The sequence below is a fragment of the Thermobia domestica genome, chromosome 6 (assembly GCF_964235325.1).
Source record: "Thermobia domestica chromosome 6, izTheDome1.hap1.1, whole genome shotgun sequence".
In the NCBI taxonomy this organism is placed as follows: Eukaryota; Metazoa; Arthropoda; class Insecta; order Zygentoma; family Lepismatidae; genus Thermobia; species Thermobia domestica.
The window spans coordinates 96181931-96203975 of record NC_137459.1 but is presented as its reverse complement, the minus strand read 5'-3'; the positions used below and the strand labels follow the sequence as shown (position 1 = coordinate 96203975).

The 22045-nt window shown below is 35.9% G+C and overlaps 1 protein-coding gene across 2 annotated transcripts in view; it reads right to left on the bottom strand.

Annotated features, from left to right (window-relative positions):
* LOC145688107 (uncharacterized) overlaps positions 1–13078 on the bottom strand; it is a 153135-nt gene extending 140057 nt beyond the window's left edge. For both annotated transcript variants that reach the window (XM_081761853.1, XM_081761854.1), the window contains exon 1: positions 12787–13078. In XM_081761853.1, the coding sequence (XP_081617979.1) occupies positions 12787–12789 (3 nt within the window). In that variant the 5' untranslated portion in view covers positions 12790–13078. The remainder of the gene's footprint in view (positions 1–12786) is intronic.
* Between the last annotated feature and the right edge of the window lie 8967 nt (positions 13079–22045).

Sequence of the window (22045 nt, the reverse complement as noted above, 5' to 3'; positions counted from 1 at the left end):
CTCACAACTACGATCCCCACGAATCTCTGTGTTTTCACATTAAAAAATATTTTCTTAAACATCACTCATCTCCTTCCTTTTCTTCCTTCCTTTTCTCATTTCCTTTCACCTCAATTTCTAATATATACTTCAGAACATAATCTCTTTTCAAGCAATGTTCTAAACTGATCATTTCGAAATGAAATGAAATGAAATATTTCAGTCTAACATTCCATGTTTATGCCTTTTGGACTAAGGGAGACGGATGCTTAAGGAAAATGAATGGGAATTTGAGAGGAAACGGGAGTATCCCGAGAAAACCCACGGACACAATGTTGTACACTACAAACTTACTTTGCAGGGATCGAACCAGGGACCCCCTGCATCAGAGGTAAGCGCTCTACCACTGAGCCGGCTTGCCTTCCTATTATTTTGAAATGGTTGATGCGTGACGTCATATGACACTTTGTTCTTTGTTCTACTATGAATAATACAATATTCCACATGAAACTTGTCATGAATTCATATACTGAACTACTCCGTAGGCCGTAACCTTAACGAATAATCCTCTAGCTTTCCATGCGCATGTGCATATGTTCAAACGTATTTGGAATTACAAGGCCGTGGTGGCTCAGTGATAGCGTTCACTTGCTTTCATCTTTGATGCATGGGGCCCCTGGTTTGATCCCATCCCGCTCCAGGTGATATTTCTGGTGGACAAACACCATGTAAGGGAGTTTTCTCTGGATTTATCTATTTACTCCCACTTCATTCCACCATCATCATCCATCCCTTTATCACCATATCCCTTAACCGTGGGGCGTTAAAACTAAAAAAAAAGTTAGTGTACAACGGCTTGTATACAAAGCCTCAATAATGGTTTGGATCCTATTCCGTCTCTCATAATGATGACATTGTGTAAGATCTGAAACAAATTCACAATTCACAATTTGTTCAGGGACTTATATTGTTCTCTCTGGCCTCTCACTGACAATCTGAAAGTTTAAATAGATCATTCAGATTGCATATTAATTAACATAGTTGGGAGTTAATAAAGATCACACGATCTTAATGAACATGACGTAGTATTAACGTAATTTGTCGCTATTTCATTCAGATGAATTCTTTCTTTTCTCTGTAGTTAAAGTACCGTATTGCAATCACTACTAATATGTAATCTAAGTTGTGGCTAGAGAAAAGACAACGGCAATCAATGATCTTCAAACTTCATGTTTGCTCTTCATCTTTTTTTCTGAAATCGTAGAGCACAAGTTATTTCTATAAATTTCTATAATAACATTATTAAATATCAACAGAAAACAGGTTAAAGGCGAAAACTTATTGAAATCGATTAGCTTCTTTTGAGAATACCGCACACAAAATTGAAAGATACAACACAACTAAATATCAGGTTGTCTAAAAAGTATTGAAAGACAAAATAAAAAAAGAAATACATTTATTGTGATTTCAAATTAACATTATGAAATCACATATTTACAATTTTATTTGATGATCTACCATTTTTCCACCAACATTATAATACCATTACTATAGAACTTCTGTGATTTCTGGTCAAGTAAATATGACATGCAGTGTTCACAAGCCTCTTTTGAAACTAACTTAACACCATTCATGGAGTTTCGCAGAGATCGAAACAATATAGGTATGGGCTATACGATGTACACATTAAAACCTTTCAGGTCCATTCTCTCAATTTCTGACGAGTCGTTAAACATTAATGCTGTCTGGCGCTGTCAGTTTGGTAGATGGCACCCTTTCTGTTGATCAGTTTCGGCCATTTCCTTCGAATTACTCGATGCACTCGCGTTAATAGTCCATAGTACAGGTACGAGTATATCATTTTGCCCGGTGGCAGTAGCTCGTGATGCACGATGCCCTTTCAATACCACCTAACGCACAGCATAACCTTCTTGGGCGCCAGTGTGAGTTTGATACATACTGTAGAGCTCTATTCACTTCGATGATGATCTTTCTCGCACGTTGTTGTAGTAGATTATCCACTTCTGTGATCAACCGATTCTTAAATGGCTCGATTTGGTAACGTTTCAATCGAGATTTGCAGGTAAAAATTCGGTAGTGGGTTAATTTATTTGAGTCAAATCGTTGTTCATCCAGACGTCGATCTGTTTTTTGTAGCTAGCAATTTTTAAATGATTTAATACTGTTTGGTGATGAATGTTAGGTCATTGGCAATGTAATGACTGCTTACATGCCGGACTTTCTCGACTTTTGCGAGCAATCGCCCACTTTTGCTGTAGTTGGTCGTCTACTGCGAGGAGTATTTAGACATCAAAATTTACAGAACGAAAGCGACTGGACCATCTTTTGGCTTCTGGTTTTGGTAAGGTATCTTGACATAAACAGCAGAAATTTCTTCACGGGTAGAATTTGTAGAAATGTGGAAATAAAATTGCAAGATATAGCGCAGTTTTGAGGGAAGTTCCCTTATTTTCACGGCGCAATACCTTAGGACTGATTATAAGAATTGCAACTAGCTTCAACTGTCAGCTGTTAAATGACTTGCTAGGAGTCGTGTACCTTCGATTTTGATATTTACGCCTTGTCGTGCGCAAGCCTCAACACTGTTTAGACAACCTGATACATTTTGTTGAGATCATATCATTTTTCTTTGCAACCCATGTATTTCAACATGTGAGTTTCGTAAATTTTAATCTCGTTTTTTATATATATATATATAGAAGCTTATGCTAATTGATCGGTTAATGTTTAATGGGAACATCAGCTAAAAGGGTATTTGTCCCCGCATGTCCCCACAATATGTGATTCGGGTCCCACGGTTCACGTCTCAGATAGTCTCGGTGCTGAAAAATGACAATTAACTTCACTGACATTATCTTTGCCATTTATGTTAATATATTATCATCTACGGTCCTGGTCTAGTTAATGAAGTAGACACACTTAAATTTTTAAGGCATGTATCTCATATAAGAATTATTGTTCTACTAATAAATGTTGAACTACAATTCTCCTTTTCAGGTTTCAGTACATAATTAAAGAAAACGCGCTTGCATCAGATTTAAGCGTATACGCGTTAACATAACTTCATGCTAAACAGTGACCAATTCTTTGTTGCAATTCTGTCAGTACCGATATAACGTCTAAGTTTCTTTAATATATGCATTAAATATACCGGTATATATCGGGTGTTGCAAAATAAGTGTTACAACTCTTGGGAGGTGACTCCTGCCAACGAGACAAGAAAAATGTTCTCTTGAACTTTCGGGTATCGGACATAGTTTCAGATCTACAAGGTGCCGAAAGCGTGGGAAAAAGACTTTCGGATGTCCATAGTTGGGAAACTATCCAACGTAAAGAGGGCGGGGAAAAAATTCACTGAAGAAGTCATACCTGCTGTATTGAATTTTGCATGTTTCACAATCCTACCATGCACGCGCAAGGGATTCCCCAAAGGAACGTAGAGAGTCCCGAATAATCTGCCAAATGAAAATTTTCTAAATGGATATGAATTGATAGGGTTTCTACCAGGTAACAATAATTCGTTTGTATTAAGTCGATATCTGGAACAAATACAAAATGGCGGACACCTTCATGCCCGTTGTGTGTGGTTGCATAATCGCCAGGTACGGATTCTGGCCAACAGTGACGTTCTGAGTATTAAGTGTAGCGAATTTGAACTCAAATGCTCTAGAAGGACATCTGGAGTGTCGGTAGAGCACAACAGATGAAACAGGGCGATTCACATGTATGAAAACACTTAACGAAAAATTCCCAGAAATGCACTCATACTAAGTAAACGTGAGTTCAAAGCGTCGGAAATGTAAGAAATAGCATCAGGAACATGAAAGTCATTGCCAATTCACCAATAATATTCCATCAATCCGATGCAATATGATCTGCATGGTTGCATACCGATAAGAATGCAACAACTGAGGCCAATTTGAAATTGTGCAAGGGGACTCACAAAGAAACTGGGTAAAGTAAATGAACATCACTAGTGGAATCGTATGATCGATATTGAAATGTAGCCAATGCGTGTGTTGATATCAACATGTAGCGAATGCACAACTTTCAACATGTCCCACTAGGCTGGGACGCCGTCTCACGTGCGAAAACAAAAAAAAATAACGTTGCACATTCTGCTATTACATTGGTGCACTTTTTGGTAGAACGTAACTAGAACACGATTGTATCAATGTCCCTCTTTATTTGGGACATTGTCCCACAGTCAATACATATGAAAAGAAATATCTTAATCCATGGTTCAAAGTCTGATAGAGCGTGAAAATAACAAACTTGTATCATGTCCCACTTCTTCTGGGACATATGACGTACTCGAAATATAGGAAAATACCTCCAGAAATTCGTATCTTACAAACAGTCCACATACCAAGACAAAGACGAAAATGAACCAATTTGGCACATGTAACACTACTGCTGGAACACCATACATACGGAAAATAAACGACATGAGAAATAGGAAGAAACGTCTTAAAGCTCTGATTGTTTACAACTGTGTAGGAGGAATAACAAAATGAAACATACAAGCATGTCGGGAGGCTGTACAAGAGCGCTTGCCAAACAAAGTGGGTACTACTCAAAGAAACGAATACAGAGAAAGTGAGGCTCCCTCGAAGCATAAGGGTTAGAGCGCTCGCTTTCGCTCGCGTGGTCGCAATTTCCAATTTTACTGAGAGCCCACGGCCCCAGATTCAAGACCCGAGTAGTTATTTTCCTATTTTTCGCACGTGGGACGGTGTCCCAGCAGTAGTGGGATATGTTGACATTTGTTCATTAGCTTCAATATCAACACACACATTGTCCACATTTCAATATCGATCATGCGATCCCACTAGTGACATTCATTTAGTTTATCCAGTTTCTTTGTGAGTCCCCTTGCACAATTTCAAATTGGCCTCAGTTGTTGCATTCTTATTGTTATGCAACCGTGCATATCATATTCCATCGGTTTGAGGGAATATTATTGGTGAATTGGCAATGGCTGTCATGTTCTTGACGCTAATCCTTAAATTCCGACGCTTTGAACTCAGGTTTATTGAATATGAGTGCATTTCTGCGATTTTTTTGTTAAGTGTTTCCAGACATGTGAATCACTCTGTTTCATCTGTTGTGCTCTACCGACACTCCAGATGTCTTTCTAGAGCATTTGAGTACAAATTCGTTACACTTAATACTCAGAACGTCACTGTTGGCCAGCATCCGCACCTGGCGATTATGCAACCACACACAACGGGCATGAAGGTGTCCGCCATTTTGTATTTGTTCCAGATATTGGCTTAATACAAACGAATTATTGTTACCTGGTAGAAACCCTATCAATTCATATCCATTTAGACCAATTTTCATTTGGCAGATTATCCGGGACTCCCTACGTTCTTTTGGGGAATCCCTTGCGTGTGCATGCTAGAACTGTGAAACATGCAAAATTCAAGACAGCAGGTATGACTTCTTCAGTGAACTTTTTACCCACTCTCTTTACGTTGGATAGTTTCCGAACTATGGACGTCCGAAAGTCATTTTCCCACGCTTTCGGCAGCTTGTAGATCTGAAACTATGTCCGATAGCCGAAATTTGAACAGAACTTTTTTTCTTGTCTCATTGGCAGGAGTCACCTCCCAAGAGTTGTAACACTTATTTTGCAACACCCGATATATGTTTACTATAGAAACGAGTATAAGTATTGATTTATATAGCAGATCAATGATGAAAGTCAATTGGCCATATAAAGAACAATACTATACTAAAGCAAATCATTGCAGTTCATTGCACAATATCAAACAACCGTGCTGCAAGTGATTCAATGACCTTAGTGTCGTACATTGACGTCCAACAGGACAAATCTCGTATTATTTTACACCATAGAGAGAACCATATGTAGAACTAGTGTGTGTATTGTAATATACAGATATAGTGTTAAACTTTATTAGGAACTATCTACACCTAGAATAATAAGTGTACAATTGTTAAGACAGTTATAAAAATATTTAAAAAGTCAATTTTATTAATTTTTATTTAAATTAATTCTAAAAGTAAATAAGTTATATTGGACTTATTAAAATATTTCTAGATGCATTTAAATAACAGCAAAATTGTAATTCGTTAAAGAAAAGTACATAATTAGAAATACAAAGTTTTATAATAACTTGAAGAAGGAAAGTATGATAGTATGGATTTATAGTACATTACACGAAGTGAAAATAATATCTAGGATAAATAATATTTTTTCACTAGTTAACTTTATTTCACATGTCATGTTCTCTTCTTTTACATTATCACTCTTTACAAGTTTAATGATTCGTGAAACATGGAATGTCTTTTCAAGCTTAAGAATTGTTTCTTTGATTGAATTGTTAACTGTTAAAGATAAAGGCGTGAATTTAAGCAACTCAATTAATAATAATAATAATAATAATAATAATAATAATAATAATAATAATAATAATAATAATAATAATAATAATAATAATAATAATAATAATAATAATAATAATAATACAGGTTATAATTTTGCAACTTAAGTTCACCTCACGTAAATAAAAAAAACGTAAGTTTTTTCCCTCTTCTAATTCTGCATTGTCGAGAGTTGCAATTGTTGCACAAATTACATCTCCCTCCTTCCTTTCGCCTATTCCCTTTCAATTGCCTAGATACTTTTTAGACCATTTGTGAGCTACCAGTTGATCAACGGTTGAGGCAGACAGTTTTGTACAGTGTGCAACTTTATTATTGCAAATTAACTACAGTTAAAGAAGTATAACTTCGAAACTAAATAGGTTTGTTTCTGAATTTGGTGGTGGAAAGGTTTTTATCATGGATAACTCTATTCTGTAGTGTGAGGTGTGTGATACGGCAGATGCAACTGAAAGAAAATTTAATGCACTACAGCATGCAATGGAGAAACATAAACACGGACTTAAAATACGTCGCGAGCGAAATAACAATATACAAGGCAACAACTCCTTGGGTAGTGTGCTACATCAAATAATTTTGTTTTTCAAAGATTTGTATGATACATATATGATACCAGAGATATAGCATGGTGAGGAACGGCCTATACTGCAAGAATATGTCTTATATGATGGTATCTGCATCCACCATCTCCACTGGAGTCAAGGCCCGTTCGTGGTTCGGATCTCAGATCAATAGACATTTTTGTCTTTCATAACCTTGGCGTTGCATGAAACCTCATCTGAACTAACCAACTAGCTGCCAGGGAGCTCATATTTCTATGACTACAGACATACGGAACGGCGGGTTCACGCTGGATTGCATATAATAACTGTAAAGTATAACACTATGATACTACACTATAAATCAAACTTAGAGGTTGAAACCTACTAATTTTGTAATTACAGCTGGTGATTTGTATAATTATCATTCATATCGCTTGAGTTTAGTGTAGAAATGGTGGAAACAAAGCCATAAAAATTCAAGTAAAAATCATAGAAGTGACCTGTAGATTTGAAGAAAACAAGAAAATTATAACAGGAGATTACATGTGATATGTAATATCGAAATTATTAAAATTACAGGAACAGTAGCCAAACAATTTAGTAAATATGTACAATTTTAAAGTTTCTTAGCAATAAGACAAAAAAAACGCATAATAATAAGCAAGATCTAGGAGACATTCATGTAAAAAAAAAAATGAACAAAGTTATTTAAGTCACAATGCCGAGAATTTCTAGTATTTGACGCACAGAATTCCCATATCCTTGATTTAAACTGTTCAATTACTACGGAATTAAGTATTACACATATAGATGCTATAAATAATCGACCAGTAATTTATGTGTAGTAATAGCTATTTCTAAAAGTTTCTGTTGTCTTGAATAGAATTTTTTATTATAGGATACCCATTATTTAAAAAAAAGATACGCCAATAATAGTATTTATAAAGTAGTAAGAAAATGAACTTAAGAATTATGTCATACAATTATTAATTGATTATATAATTTTTGGAGAGCGAATCTCAAAATAATAGCTAAATTTTGCTAATTGGCCTTCAGTTCAAGAAGTATAAAGTGTGATTTCAAGTTTTAACATAGAGTTAATGAACATAATGTTTTCTTAATTATGTTATATTTCTAATGAATAATTGAAACGGTGGTTTCTTGATATTTCATGCGGAAGCTATACAAACTCATTTATGAGTTAATTTCAGTTTAGAGTCATGTTTTCTTCTGCTTCCCTTGATTTAATTGAGGCCAGACCGCTTGTGAAAATTTAATTTACGTACGCATCAGTTCTATTAAAATAGAGCCTTATTATTTGTTATTAGAATATGTAACTATCAATCGAAATTTTGTAACAATATTCGACCACACTATCGTATTTCGAATATTTGTATAAGTGAATATTTAAATGTAGCAGTAGTTTGGATTAGCATGAATGGTTTTATTCTCTTTTATTTTGTATAGCTACTTGTAATTCATTAGATTTCGGTTAATAACAAATACAATGCTTCTATGCACTGTCGAATATTACAATATATAGGGCCTATTCGATTTTTTTTCAAATTTAGGCGCTAAAATTATCATTTCTGTCACAGCATTTTAAAGTCAAGTATCACATACATACATACACCATTTTAAAACCAAGTTTGAAAACTAACATATTGTGCTGGTTCGTTTATGATTTAGTTGAAGTATGTAAGGCAAGATATGCGGAACTCAAAGACACTTATTATCTTTCCATAAGGCCCGATGACATAAGACTGGATATTACATTATTGAAAATGTTAAAGTCACCCGAGGTCAGTATATTTTTAGAGTAGAAACAGTAAAACAAGCAAACAAGAATTGGCGGTATCTTTCGAGATAATAAAAAAATAGTTGAAAGCTCAGAACTCAATTTTCAGACATTTGAAAAGTATTTACATAAAATTATATATATATATATATATATATATATATATATCGTTTTGTGGACTGGGGTCACACATCAAAGAAGATCAAATGAAATGATTAATCTTGAATTGTACTGTACAACCACCATTCTTGCTTGGTTGTTTGGAGATTTTGTATTTTGCGTTCTTGGAGAGAACCGAGTATTACCGTGAGCTCTGAACCACGACTGCGGTTTGAACCCAGTGCATTTGAAAGGTACATCGATCATAGTACAAGATCAACCATTAGAATATAAGCCTTTCTTCTCACAATATCTAGCCTTTAAGAGAATTGAATTAGAGGACAACGCCAACAACCCTGGCACTCCTAATTGGTTATATTCACACGGAAAGTATTATGTATTATCTCAATTATGCTTAATAGGCAGTAGTATTAAGTACTCGTTCTATTCTTTTGAAATATTTTAAGGAATATGTTGTCAAAGTTAATTGGTACATCCATGTTATACTTTTCTTTAAAATAATGTTATAGTACCTTACTAAAATAAGACTAGATCCTTTGTAGGTATTTGGATTGTCTGCGCACCTTCAACACGGAAGATCAGGTTTATATTCCTTATGGGAGCTTACTTATGTGTTTCGGATCTCACGTTAATCTGTAGACCTATGTCTCATATAATCTTAAGCTGAAAGGGACAATCTTCAAACTAAGTAAACTAAGACTAAATTTCCTTTGTGTTAGAGCCCACGAAGGACTTAATCGGCTAGAATGTTTTACTTGCGTGATAAATAATTATTTCATTAACACCTATTACCACGATTTCTGGTTTTCTAAACGGAGGTTTGCTTCCTCTTAATTCAAGTTGTTTCCCATTGGCCTCACGATTTTGGGTCAACAGCAGCAACGGCAATTTTTGTACGGCTTGGGGAGAGTCCTTTAGGTATTTGTGTTTTCTTGTCAAATATCCAAGCCAAGATCAAAGTAAATATATCTACATTCTGCGGGATCCTCCCCCCCCAAAAAAAATGTAAATCCAAGAGCAATCTCGGTACTCCCAGGATCGGCGTCCGTGTACAATACTAAGAATTATGTGGCCGAACTTTGAATTGAACTCCTGGAAACAACGCGGAAGATATGATCACTAATATCCTTTTTTACCTTCTGCTTCAATATGTTTCCAAAAAATATACTGATTGTTTCCAAAAATACATTCACCGTATTTGCTTTAATTCATTATATTATCCTTTATTTTGCATGACTAAAATTATAATCAGGAAAAGGTATGCTTACCATTTGAGTAGCCCTACACTTTGGAGTACAAAGAAAAAAAAATGTTTTTATATTTTCTGTGTTCAAAAAACAGACAACAAATCCGCGTGAATGATGAATTTAAAACAAGAAATGGGTAGATAAAATGCAATAAACAAATAAACGCAAAAGTAAACAAATAAACAGAAGAGTGTGTAAGAAACCAATCAGTACGGTTAAGCGATTGTGATTATATTTACTTAAATGCTACTGACATATTTGCCATGTGACATTCTTCGCACTTAAGTTACTTATGAAAATTAAGGTAAACAACTCAATTTATATATGATTGATAGCTACGATTTTAGACAAAACTAAGTGTGTTAGACTGTTAGACTCTGTTAGACTAGGCTATGGCTTAAATTTAGTTAAATAAACATAAGTTACATTAGATAATCTATTTTAATAATTTAAATTTAGCTACTCTTCTTCGTTTTCAGAGGATATTTCTGAAAGTGTTGAATTATTGTAGAAATCGTATTTTCTTAGTAGTTTCTCACTACATACTTTCGATCATTTGTGGAACTGTCAAATGAAAAAAAAAACATTTCTTCGCCACTTTTTTCAAGATTAGTTACAAGTCTAACGTTCGTTTTCAGCAACGAGGCTATATACAATATGGATCTAGAGTTTAACTTGGTATGTAAACGAACTTTAATACCTTTGGGTGGATACTGAGTCTCCCGTACCACTAAAAGTTTAGTACGGAGGAATTCAGAGTTTCATAACAGGCTACAATATTAAAGTTGTCTATTTTCTTATAGAAGATTTTTTTTTTAAAGAAAGTGCAGATTATTTAGATTTTCTTGCAATTACTAAAGTAATATTCAAATAGAGGAAAGATGTCCAAACAAAATGTATCAACAATCCATCTTGTTATTGGCATAGATGTGGAAGAATACCTCAAACATTGTGGCCGATGGAGATCAAGTCCGCGATTAGATAGTTTAAAATATAGCACTTTCCTTCTAGTTATTTCGTATAACAGAGAACAGTTAATTGAAGAATACTACCATAAACTTCAATTTTACAAATTCGTGGCTTCAGACTTCTGGCATGTTTGCACCTAAAACTTTACTTGAAACTGAATAAGTGGAGCATGAGGGCTCAGTAGTAGAGCGCTTACCTTTGTTGCGCGGGGTCCCTGGTTGGATCCCCGGTCAAGTATGTTTGTGGTGGAGAACATCGTGTCCGTTGGTTTTCTCGGGGTACACCCGTTTTCTCCCACATTCTCGTACCACCAATTTTCCATCATCATTCGCTTGCGTTAATCATCGTTTCTCTTTGTCTAGAGGGCATAATTATGGGGCGTTAAACTGAAAGATTTCATTTCATTTTTTTTTCAACTAAGAGATTATGACTGACAATATACGGGTACATAATACCTTACGAAAGAGATTAAGCAAGAAATTTGGCTTGGATTGGATTTTAGCTTTGCGTCTGTTCAGCAGCGAAGATACATAATACGTCCACGTAAAACTCAACGTAGGATCTGAAATACATGAGCTTCCGCCGGGAATCGAACCTTGGTTTCCCACGTCAAAGGTGCGTAAGCTACCCACACAGCCAAGAGGTAGCTCTGCAAGAAATTTGGGGTCTACGTAGGATAACATATCAGCGTTTACCTTCCAAGATGAATAAAAATGTCTCATGAAACGGTGGTCTAATGGATAGAGCCCTTGGTGCACTTGGTTCCGAGTTTGATTCCCAGTGTAACAACATTAAAATTTGAATGCGTTACGGTACTTAGGATTCCACTGTAAGCCCACGTTTTATATAGCCTCGATGTTTGAAAGGGACGCAAAACTACAACAAACAAATCTTAAAATTGTGGTTGACACTAAGATTAACGTCAAGACGCGTCCTCCATCGCTAAACACACTTTCATCGAAAGCTTACATTAAACAGTTTCTTATAACAAATTGATGAAGAAAAGAAAGTTTAAAAGACAAAAACTTCACTTTTACTCCACAGTTAATTACCAGTGATTAATTCTCGACGCAAATTTATATTGTGGAATTCCTTTCTTACACAAACCTACTTACACAATGTATAAGTATATACTATTTCAATTTATACACGCCACTTAACCTTCGTAAACGTTAGTTAAATCATGCAAGTCGGAAGGAAAGGCGTAAAATAATATCAGATTGATCAATAGAAATCCAAAAGCAGGAAGTTCAAATTTGGACACTCAAAATTACATAGAAGACCTTATTTCTCAAACAACTATACCCAATGTTTTATAGAAGCTTTGCCGTTCGTTTATTAAATTTTTGGTTTCAAATACAATATCGCACTTTCATCGTACAAAACTACGTTTCTGCTGCTACTTTATTTTCTTAAATTTTCTAAAGTCTACTATTATAGTTACTGAAATCATTAATAGACATACAAGCGTTCGGCTCAATTCAATATTCGAACTCGTTTATCTTTTCTTGTTCTCCTTAATTTTTAGTGTTCTTAATGTTTAAATAAACAAGTAATTCCACGTTCTCATTTAATTCTCGTCAATGGCTCTAGATCCACTCAAAGCATATGGTGGATGGAGCTGAAAAGTGTATCCAACATGGAGAATTTCAGGCAACATGAATATGCGATGCTTGAGAAATTGAATTGTTGTACTTACCATGCTCGTAATAGTAGCGGACTATTTCCACATGTTACTTATGCTGTTTACATTTTTCTTCGAGAAGTTCCAATAACCATTCGGAAAATCTAGGAAAGCAGTAAAAATGTTCTAATTGAAATCACAAATCACACCGATGTACGTTCACTACAACCATGCGTTTCGTAACTAAACATAACAAACTGCACATGATAAAAAAAGGATCAAGTGATATATTCAACAGCGCCACCCAAGTGGACGTTGGCCTCCCACAGTTCTATTCTCCCCAACCAATTGTAGCACCACATTTATTTTTGTCCTTGCATGCATTGTTAGGGATTTTGAACCGTATTCGCATTTTTATATTTCATTTACAGGGCGTTGCTAGCTACTACCGGAACCTAGTGCTTCCTGTCGCTTTGTTCGAGAGAAAGCGACAGTCCAGTGTGCTCTCATATCACTCGCATCATTCATCATGAAAACCCAACCAGACCCTCTAAAACGCTAACACTAGTTCTTTCTTAGAGAATACGCTAACGATTTATTGCAGGTTATTATTTTGTTATATGTTACTACATTTGATGTACCATAGTTCCCACGGACATTGCTAGAAACAAGAACACTGTTTTATTACTATTAATAAAGTTATAATCTCAAATGGGCAGGAAACTCCTCTACAATATACAGACATTTTATGTTTTTTCTTCTCTCTTTCTCTTTCTCTCTCTCTCTCTCTTTCTGCCAGAAATTTATACATGAATGTATCCTTCGTGAATCTGCCTCTTTAACATTATATTGGGGGAATATTAATTGTCTGGTTAAAATGGCCCGAACACTCAAGAGATATTTTTTTTTTCGAGCGACTATAGGTCAAAAGAAAGTATAGTGATCATGAAAATTCGAATTCGAACTTTCAACAGATTTACACATTTCATGCCCTCTATATACAAACAAAATGATTTCTCGACACCTGTTCCTTTGTTCAGTCCGTTTGTCCTGATGTACACTTACGTACACAGCTAAAAATGTTTTTTTTTTTTTTTAAATTTGAGAAACCGTTTCTTATCTATGTACCGAGACAATATTTTCTTAGAAATGAGATTTGGCAATTCTCATTCATGAAGAAAGTAACAGTCAGTAGCGTACGCAGGAATTTATTTCAGGAGGAGTCCAAACTCAATATGAGAGTATTTTATATTAAAATTCCTAAAATTCCTAAAATTGACACTAAATTTACACAAAAGTCGAAATTTGAAATTCTTGAAGCACAGATAAGAAACGGTTTCTCTAATTTCAGAAAGTATTTTTAACAGTGTAAATGCCGTACCATTCAACGTATCCGCAGCAAATTTAAAAAGGCGCCATTCTTTTTAAGATTTCGTAGGATTTGGAATTTTCTTCCTATCCACAAAATCATTGGCAATTTAGTGAAAGGGTGTATAACTCTCTCCTCCTGAAAATATTCACGAGGGAAAATTTACTCTGAGGTGAGTTTTTTCGAGCCGTTTTCTTGAAAGATACACAGGCAATTTTGTTCATAATTCTAAATAAATATTTCATTACTAACCTGACAATTCGGCACAAACCATTTATTGTAAACAAAAAGGAAAAAAAACAAAGAAAGAAAAAGAAATGAAAGAAAAAAGGTAGTCTACTTTTGGGGTTGTTTTTTCCGGGTCATTTTCCTAAAAAAAAAAATACTTAATTTTGTTCATATTTCATAAATACATATTTCATTAATAACTTGATAATATGACATACCTCATTTGTCGTGAAAAATACACAAGGGGTAGTTTGCTCTTGGGGTGTTTTTTCCGGCGATTTTCTCAAAAACAACTGAGTTAATTTTGTTCATATTTCATAAATAAATATTTCATTACTATCCTAACAATATGGCATAAATATTTTATCGTTGAAAGATATACAAAGGAAAGATATTCTTGGGGGTGAGGTGTTCTCGGACGATTTTCTCAGAACAGCTCATGTTCATAATTCATAAATAAATATTTCAATTAATAACCACACAACGTGATAGAACTCATTTCTCCGGAAAAGCTCCACTAGGGGTAGTTTACTTTTGATGGCGAGTTTTCTCGGACGATTTTCTCAAAAGCAACTCAGGCAATTTTATTGTTACTATTTTATTATTACTTCGTAAATAAATATTTCATTAAAACCTATAATGCTGCTTAAATTAGTTTTTATGTAAATACCCACAAGGTAAGTTTTCTTCCGTTGAAACTTCCTTCGAAAACCCTATAATTTTGTTCGTATTTGACTAATTAATGTTTGGGGTGATAACTGTAGCGTTGTAGCATAATGTGATAATTAGTTTAAGAAATTGAAGTAGGAAAGTCTAGTGCGGTGGTCCTCCTCCACACACACACAGAGAGATGGAGTGGGTCAGTGGGTCGGTGGGTCAGTGGGTCAAGTGGATCAAGTTTTCTGAGTGGGTCAGTGGGTCGTAGGTCAACAGCATGTGACCCACTGTGACCCACCACCCACCGTGACCCACTACGACCCACCACCCACCATGACCCACTGCGACCCACCACCCACCATGACCCACTGCGACCCACTGATTCAGTATGATTTACCGAACTATGCTCACTGCATTGTAGACAGTATCTTCTGAAGACTGGTAAATTTGTCTTCGTTTCACTTTCAAGACCTTCATTTCCCTTCCTTTTCCATTTGTTTCTGTCTGCTTATCTGAGGTGAGTATATCTAACCAAGTGAAAACATGAACTTCAGGCACTTTGGATATTGATATTTTTAATTTTAATAATAGCAATAGGACTTTTATTTGGTCTAGGAATTAATTCGTGCGGTTGGTACGCACACATTGAAGCTGTAGTACAAACACAAAATACATAAATACCTTAAGAAAAGTATTGTCCATCGCTAGCCACCACTTTCGCCCATCTGTCAGGCAATGTACGGATTCCGTGGCGAAAGAAGTCCTCATCCTTGGAAGCGATCCAGTCAGAGACCCATGTTTCGATATCTTCTGAAGAAGTAAACCGCTGTCCAATCAAATCGTTGTTCATGAAATTGAACAAGTAGTAGTCCGAAGGAGCAACGTCTGGTGAATACGGCGGGTGGGGTAAAACTTCCCATCCGACATTTTCTAAATAGGTTTTGACCGGTTTTGCGACATGTGGGCGAGCGTTATCATGTTGAACAATAAGTTTATCATGTCTGTTCTCCCATTCTGGTCGTGTTCTGGCCAGAGCTTGCTTCAAACGCATTAATTGTCGTCGATAACGTTCTCCATTCATAGTTTCACCCGGTTGCAGCAGCTCATAGTACACCACACCTTTCATATCCCACCATATGCACAGCATAACCTTTGCACAGTGAATATCTCGTTTTGGTTGTGATGGACCTGGTTCACCTGGTTTCACCCAGGCCTTTTTTCGTTTAGGGTTCTCGTAATGGATCCACTTCTCATCACCCGTAATAATTCGATGCAGAAACCCCTTTCTGCTCTGTCGTTGAAGCAGCAATTCGCAAATGGTTTTTCGTCTTTCAACGTCTCTGTCTTTCAATTCATGTGGATCCCAATGTGACATCTTTTGAATCATTCCCATGGCTTTCAAGCGTTTGGAGACTGTTGTTTGATCAACGCCTAATGCTGCTACAAGTTGTTCCTGCGTTTGACACGAATCCTGCTCGAGCATTGCTGTGAATTCTTCGTCTTGAAATTTTTTTGGCTGTCCAGCTCGCTCTTGGTCTGTCAAGCCGAAATCACCACTTCTAAACCAAGCAAACCACTTCTGACACGTTCGCTCAGCTAGAGCATGGTCACCATACACTTCCACCAAAATACGATGACTTTCAGTCGCACTTTTCTGCATGTTAAAGTAATGCAGCAGGACACCCCGCAAAAACACTTTATCAGGCACAAATTGCGCCATGTTCACTTAACTACAAACTGGTGTTGTTGACGCTTTAATCCACTGCCCTATACTACGAACGATACGCGATGACAGGGGTTTGCAACACATGTGTGGATACACGGAACTGTGGGACGCTCCGTTCGTTGCGCCATCTCTTGTTAATTCCTAGACCAAATACTACTACTTGGCTTTCGAGACCTATGAGTCTTTAGAGGAGCCAACTACTGGAGAAATGCATTTTTGAATTACTGTAATATATAAATTATTATATATAAATTATTATATAAAAAATGAATGTAACTATGTATGTCTGATCATCACGGTCAAATTGCAAAGTCAAATGAAATTACCTTTGGTATATAGTTAGGCCTTGATCCAAACTGGGATGTAATACAGGTATTGTTTTCATTAAAATGCATAATATCCTAAGGAGGTAGTGAGAATCCGAATTTTTGCGAAAAAAAATAGTACCTCGCACGCCGTTAAACTTAAGGAGCTGAAATTCAGTGTATTAACTTTTATTGAAAATAAACAGAATGTATCCTAGCATTTTTAAAAATTCTTCTTTATGGGGGGTGCACTTTCTATATATGGAAAATTGGTAGTGAGTTGTTTTATAAAAAATGATCGAAAATACTCGATGTTATTTAAGAAAAAAAATCAGAAACAAAAAATACAGTGCTTGGCTTCATATATTCATTCCTTTCTACTATAATAATTGCTGAAGCTTATGTTTATTATATGGAGCGCTTGGAGCACAGGACAATCAACCCATAAAGTTATGAGAAAATAGACATAAAATTTGTACTGTAAACTTAGTTACACGGAAATTTTAAGTTTGGATTGTACTCATGATCATATGGAAAATTTTACACTCTTTTCCCCTTTACGTTGGTCTACTTACCTTGATTTGGAACTTTCAAATTTCATCCCTTTTTCTACTGAAAAGTATCGATAATTCAACAAGGAAATAATTATACTATGATAATTTAATTTAAATTCATCGTAATTTGGCACATGGAAAACAGAAGTGTGGTAATTGAAGGGGAAGAAGGAGGGAAATTCCCATTCACCTCTGAACACTTTCCAGGAACCTCGTTCCCTTTCGCTTTCTAGACGGGGAGGGAACTTGGTAATGGCATCAAACCTTCATGTGTAATTACAAAAATTAAATTTATAAACAAATAAGAAATCATCAGCTTATCAGGCTTCAATTCATAATTTATTCACAAGATTTCCTATCGAAGGCGTGGTAGATGAAGTTTCTGTTCTCCATAAGTCGACATTGCCAACTGACATGGAAAAGATGTTGTATGGTCATAGAGAGATGATACTTCTTCCTGAGTATTTCAAAACTGACCAAGAAAAATCGTTATCAGACTTAAGTCTAACAAGCAGATTGTCGATGAGGAGTTGCTGAAATTGGGTAGAAGTATTATCAATTTCCACGAAAGAGTGCGAACGGGGATTTCCTCTTAAGAATTTACAGATGACGGATATTAGAAATAGACTAAGTGCTCAAATATCGTCTCACTTGTTCATCAATGTTAATGGCCAACCGCTAGACAAGCTCAAAGTAGACGAGCTAGTTATTTCTTGGCTGAAGGATGGACATCATTCCACTGTGGATGATTTACCACGAAAAAGTTACTAACAGGAAATAAACTCGATTTCAGATTTGTTTTAGGGTGGAAATTTACGAGTTATAGAAAATGTATACTAGTACTACTAATGGCTTATTTGTGTTATTAAACTTTGTACCTAATTTTTAGTAAGTCTCTTCTTTGCTTTAGGTAAACTACTTAGAATACATATTTATAATAATTGCAATTATGCATATTTGTAACTTAAATTTAACGTGGTGTTTTAGTGATTACACAAATTACAATTATGAGCAAACTTTATGGAGATGCTCTCACATAGGGTACCCGAGCACCTTTATACACTATGAACAACTGGTTTTTCAAGTCTTTTGTGAGAAAAATACCGTGAACTGAGAAACCATAACCTTTACCATATTGCGCAGGGGTATTTTCCTGCGAATAGAAGTTTCTTTTGGAATGCGTTCAGAAATTAACACTTGCGAGAATACATTCTTAGTACAAGTATATTTTAGGCACACACTAATTTCCCCCCACCTCGGACTGTTTGAATTTCCTCACTGACAAACACTTTATCATATTATATCGTAAAGGTAAGATCCACCGTTATTGTAACAGAGTGTTGCTTGAGCGATAGACTAGAAATTCAAACTCCGATTAGTGACAATTTCACAGTCTTGTTTTATTACAAGTGTAAACTCTTTAGTCAGTACAGAAGAGGCCGTGAATCGTGTTCAGAGTTGATGACGATGGATTTTGGTGAGTCAGAGTAAGTCACAGTGGATTAGATTGGTTCATGGTGGGTGGTGGGTCACGGTGGATCAGAGTGGGTCATGGTGGATCATGGTGGGTCACAGAGGGTCATGACGGGTGGTGGGTCATGGTGGGTCGTGGGTCAGAGTGGGTCACGGTGGGTGATGGGTCAGTGGGTCGTGGGTCGTTTTCATTAACCCACGCCAACTCTGCACACACACACACACACACACATATATACTGTTTCCTGAGGGTCACCACAACAGCACCACTTGATATGCTTTATCATCGTTTTTATCTCAGTTTTTGTTTCATCTCTCTATTATCAGCCGTTTCTGATTTAGGCTTATAAGCACTGGACATTTTATCTGATACAGAACCCACTTTTTGCGGCCAGCCCTGTTAGTCACCACAACAACACCATGTGATGCGCCCTATGACATTTTCCTATCTCAGTTTTTGTTTCATCTTTTTATTCTCAGCCGTTTCGGATTTATAAGCACTGGACGTTTTATCTGAAACACCCTGTATATATATATATATATAATTATTTAATTAATTGTTCGTTTTGTTTGTTTCCTCACTTGTGAAATTCATTAAATTCTTCATGCATACTTTTATTTAAAGAAAGAATTAATTTATGACAACAAACATAGATGGTTCACTAATATATTTGTTTATTTTCAACAAGAAAAATCTCTACACAATTTTTTATAATTGATAATACATGGTAATGACATGTTTACACCATCATAAAATGATAGAAGAAAAGAGAACAAAAGAAAGAAAAAGAAATTTTGAACAATAAAAATTAGAAAATAGCTTTTGTTTCAGATACACAGAAAGTGCAAATGCAGTTGTCAAATGAGAGTCATATACAGAGTGATTTGATATTTCCATCACACCACCCGACGACTGAATCTATACTGTTGCCACGAAATGAGACGGAAAGATTTGAGGCGAGACACGAGACGAGACAGACTACTTGTCCCTTCTGGTTTTCAAGATGAGACATCTCGTGAAATGTCTCGTCTTGTCTCGTGTCTTGAAAATGCAAACACAGTTTTTGATTTCTTTAAAATTTATTTCCTCGGAATAAATTATTTGGCTTCGAAATGTATACCAGCTTTTATTATTTCAAATGAGGACTATCCTACAAAAAACAAGGAATACCTAAAGTTGTTTAAATGATTCTTACAAACAGCATTCATTTTCAATCGATTCAAGTTTCACTATTTTGTGATAGTGTTGCAGATTCAAGTACAATGTTAAAGCATTCATCGAGATCAGTGTTTCAGGTTTCAAGCCGGGGGCTGATGGGGATATCTATATGTGAAAATCCTGTTATAGAAGTACAAGTTCCCTTAATGGAAGTATATTAGTAACTAACCACTGTTTCATGGTCTTTCTCGTTCCCCCAAAAAGACAAAAACATGACAGCCTTTTTCGGTACTTAGTTCTGAAACGATTCTAATTTGACAATAAAATTGAGCTTTTCTATTGTGTTATGGGCAAAACCGTTTTTTTTATAAAAACCTGAAACTTGTTTCTAGAAACACCGAAAAACCGACATTTCGATTTTCTCCAAAACCGGTTTCGGTTTTCACCCTAACAGCACAGGATGTGCTAGGCATGTGCCATTTAGGTGTCCCAGCTACTTTTTAGGTACCAGACACTTGGCACATATGATATTCATGTGCTAAGTATGTACTTCAGCTATCTACAGATTTAGGTACTTGTTATACCTAATTGATATTTGCAACTATGTACCACAAATATAGCATTTACATACCTGGCTCAGTTTCGCACTCTAATAGTCATTTGTTTTTAGGTCTTCACTTGGGACATATATCTGTCATGTTCTAGGAACGTCCTTTAGGTACATACTGTTTCAGATACTCTAACAGCACAAGATGTGCTGGGCATGCTACATTTAGGTGTTCTAAATTCATATCCCATATTTGATGCATTTGTTGCTTCTTTTTCTAAGCGATTGTGTACTAGAAGCAACAAACGCATCAACTTTATTAGATGGAAACTGTCGCCGATCATTTGAAAGTGAATATGGAAGAACCATGAAATAAAGTAAATAGACACTCGTCATTTTGTTATAAAATTACATGGCGAGTAGATTTTATCTGGTCCCAAACGGTTATCGTCGAATAAACTCGGTTAAAGGAGCACTCTGATTAGCCAAATTCAAAAGACCGCAATAATTTATTCTTTTACAAGCAACATTGTCTTCATCGCCTCCGTGGACAACTCGGTAGAGCTTGTAATCCAAAACTCCCGTCCTAGGCTAGCCCTACATTTTTTTATTTGTTTAAAGTGTTGTTTAGACTCACCTTAATGTAAACACATTACGCATATAGGCAATTTAGCATATTTTGGGGGAGTAATTTTGAAGTTCATTGACGTTCACGGTATGGGGAACATAACAAGAACATACTAGGCATATACCCCAGGTACATTTCAGGCATGTGTCTAGGGGCGGACATAGACTGTAACTATCACTTGCCATCCATGTGATTTCACTCACACCCGTGTCAGATGTACATAAGGCATATACTGGACACATTCCCATGTATCTGAGGGAATATTATAGGCATATGCCTGCTATTTGATTGTGCTGTTAGGACACCGAAACAAGTTTCGGTGAAAACTTTCGGAAAACACATAAAACTATTCCTGGTGAGAAACACTATTCTGGTGAGAAATAGATCAAATTTTGGAAAAAACGGAACCGGTTTTTAAAGAAAACCGAAACCGTTCCGGTGAAAAAACGAACCGGTTTTTGGAGAAAACCGATAACCGGTTTCGGCGAAAGTCGAACCGGTTTTGAAGAAAACCGAAACCTTTTTTTGTGCCCACCACTAGTTTTATGGTGTTATTCGAAACCAAGCCATTTTTGTAATCGGAAAGTCACATAGGCCTCTTTATTTGTTGAAGTGGCGCCAGAAGTTGCGAAAAAAGGATCTCAGAATGAGTGGGGAAGGCTTGTCTTTCGACTGTACCTACTGTAGG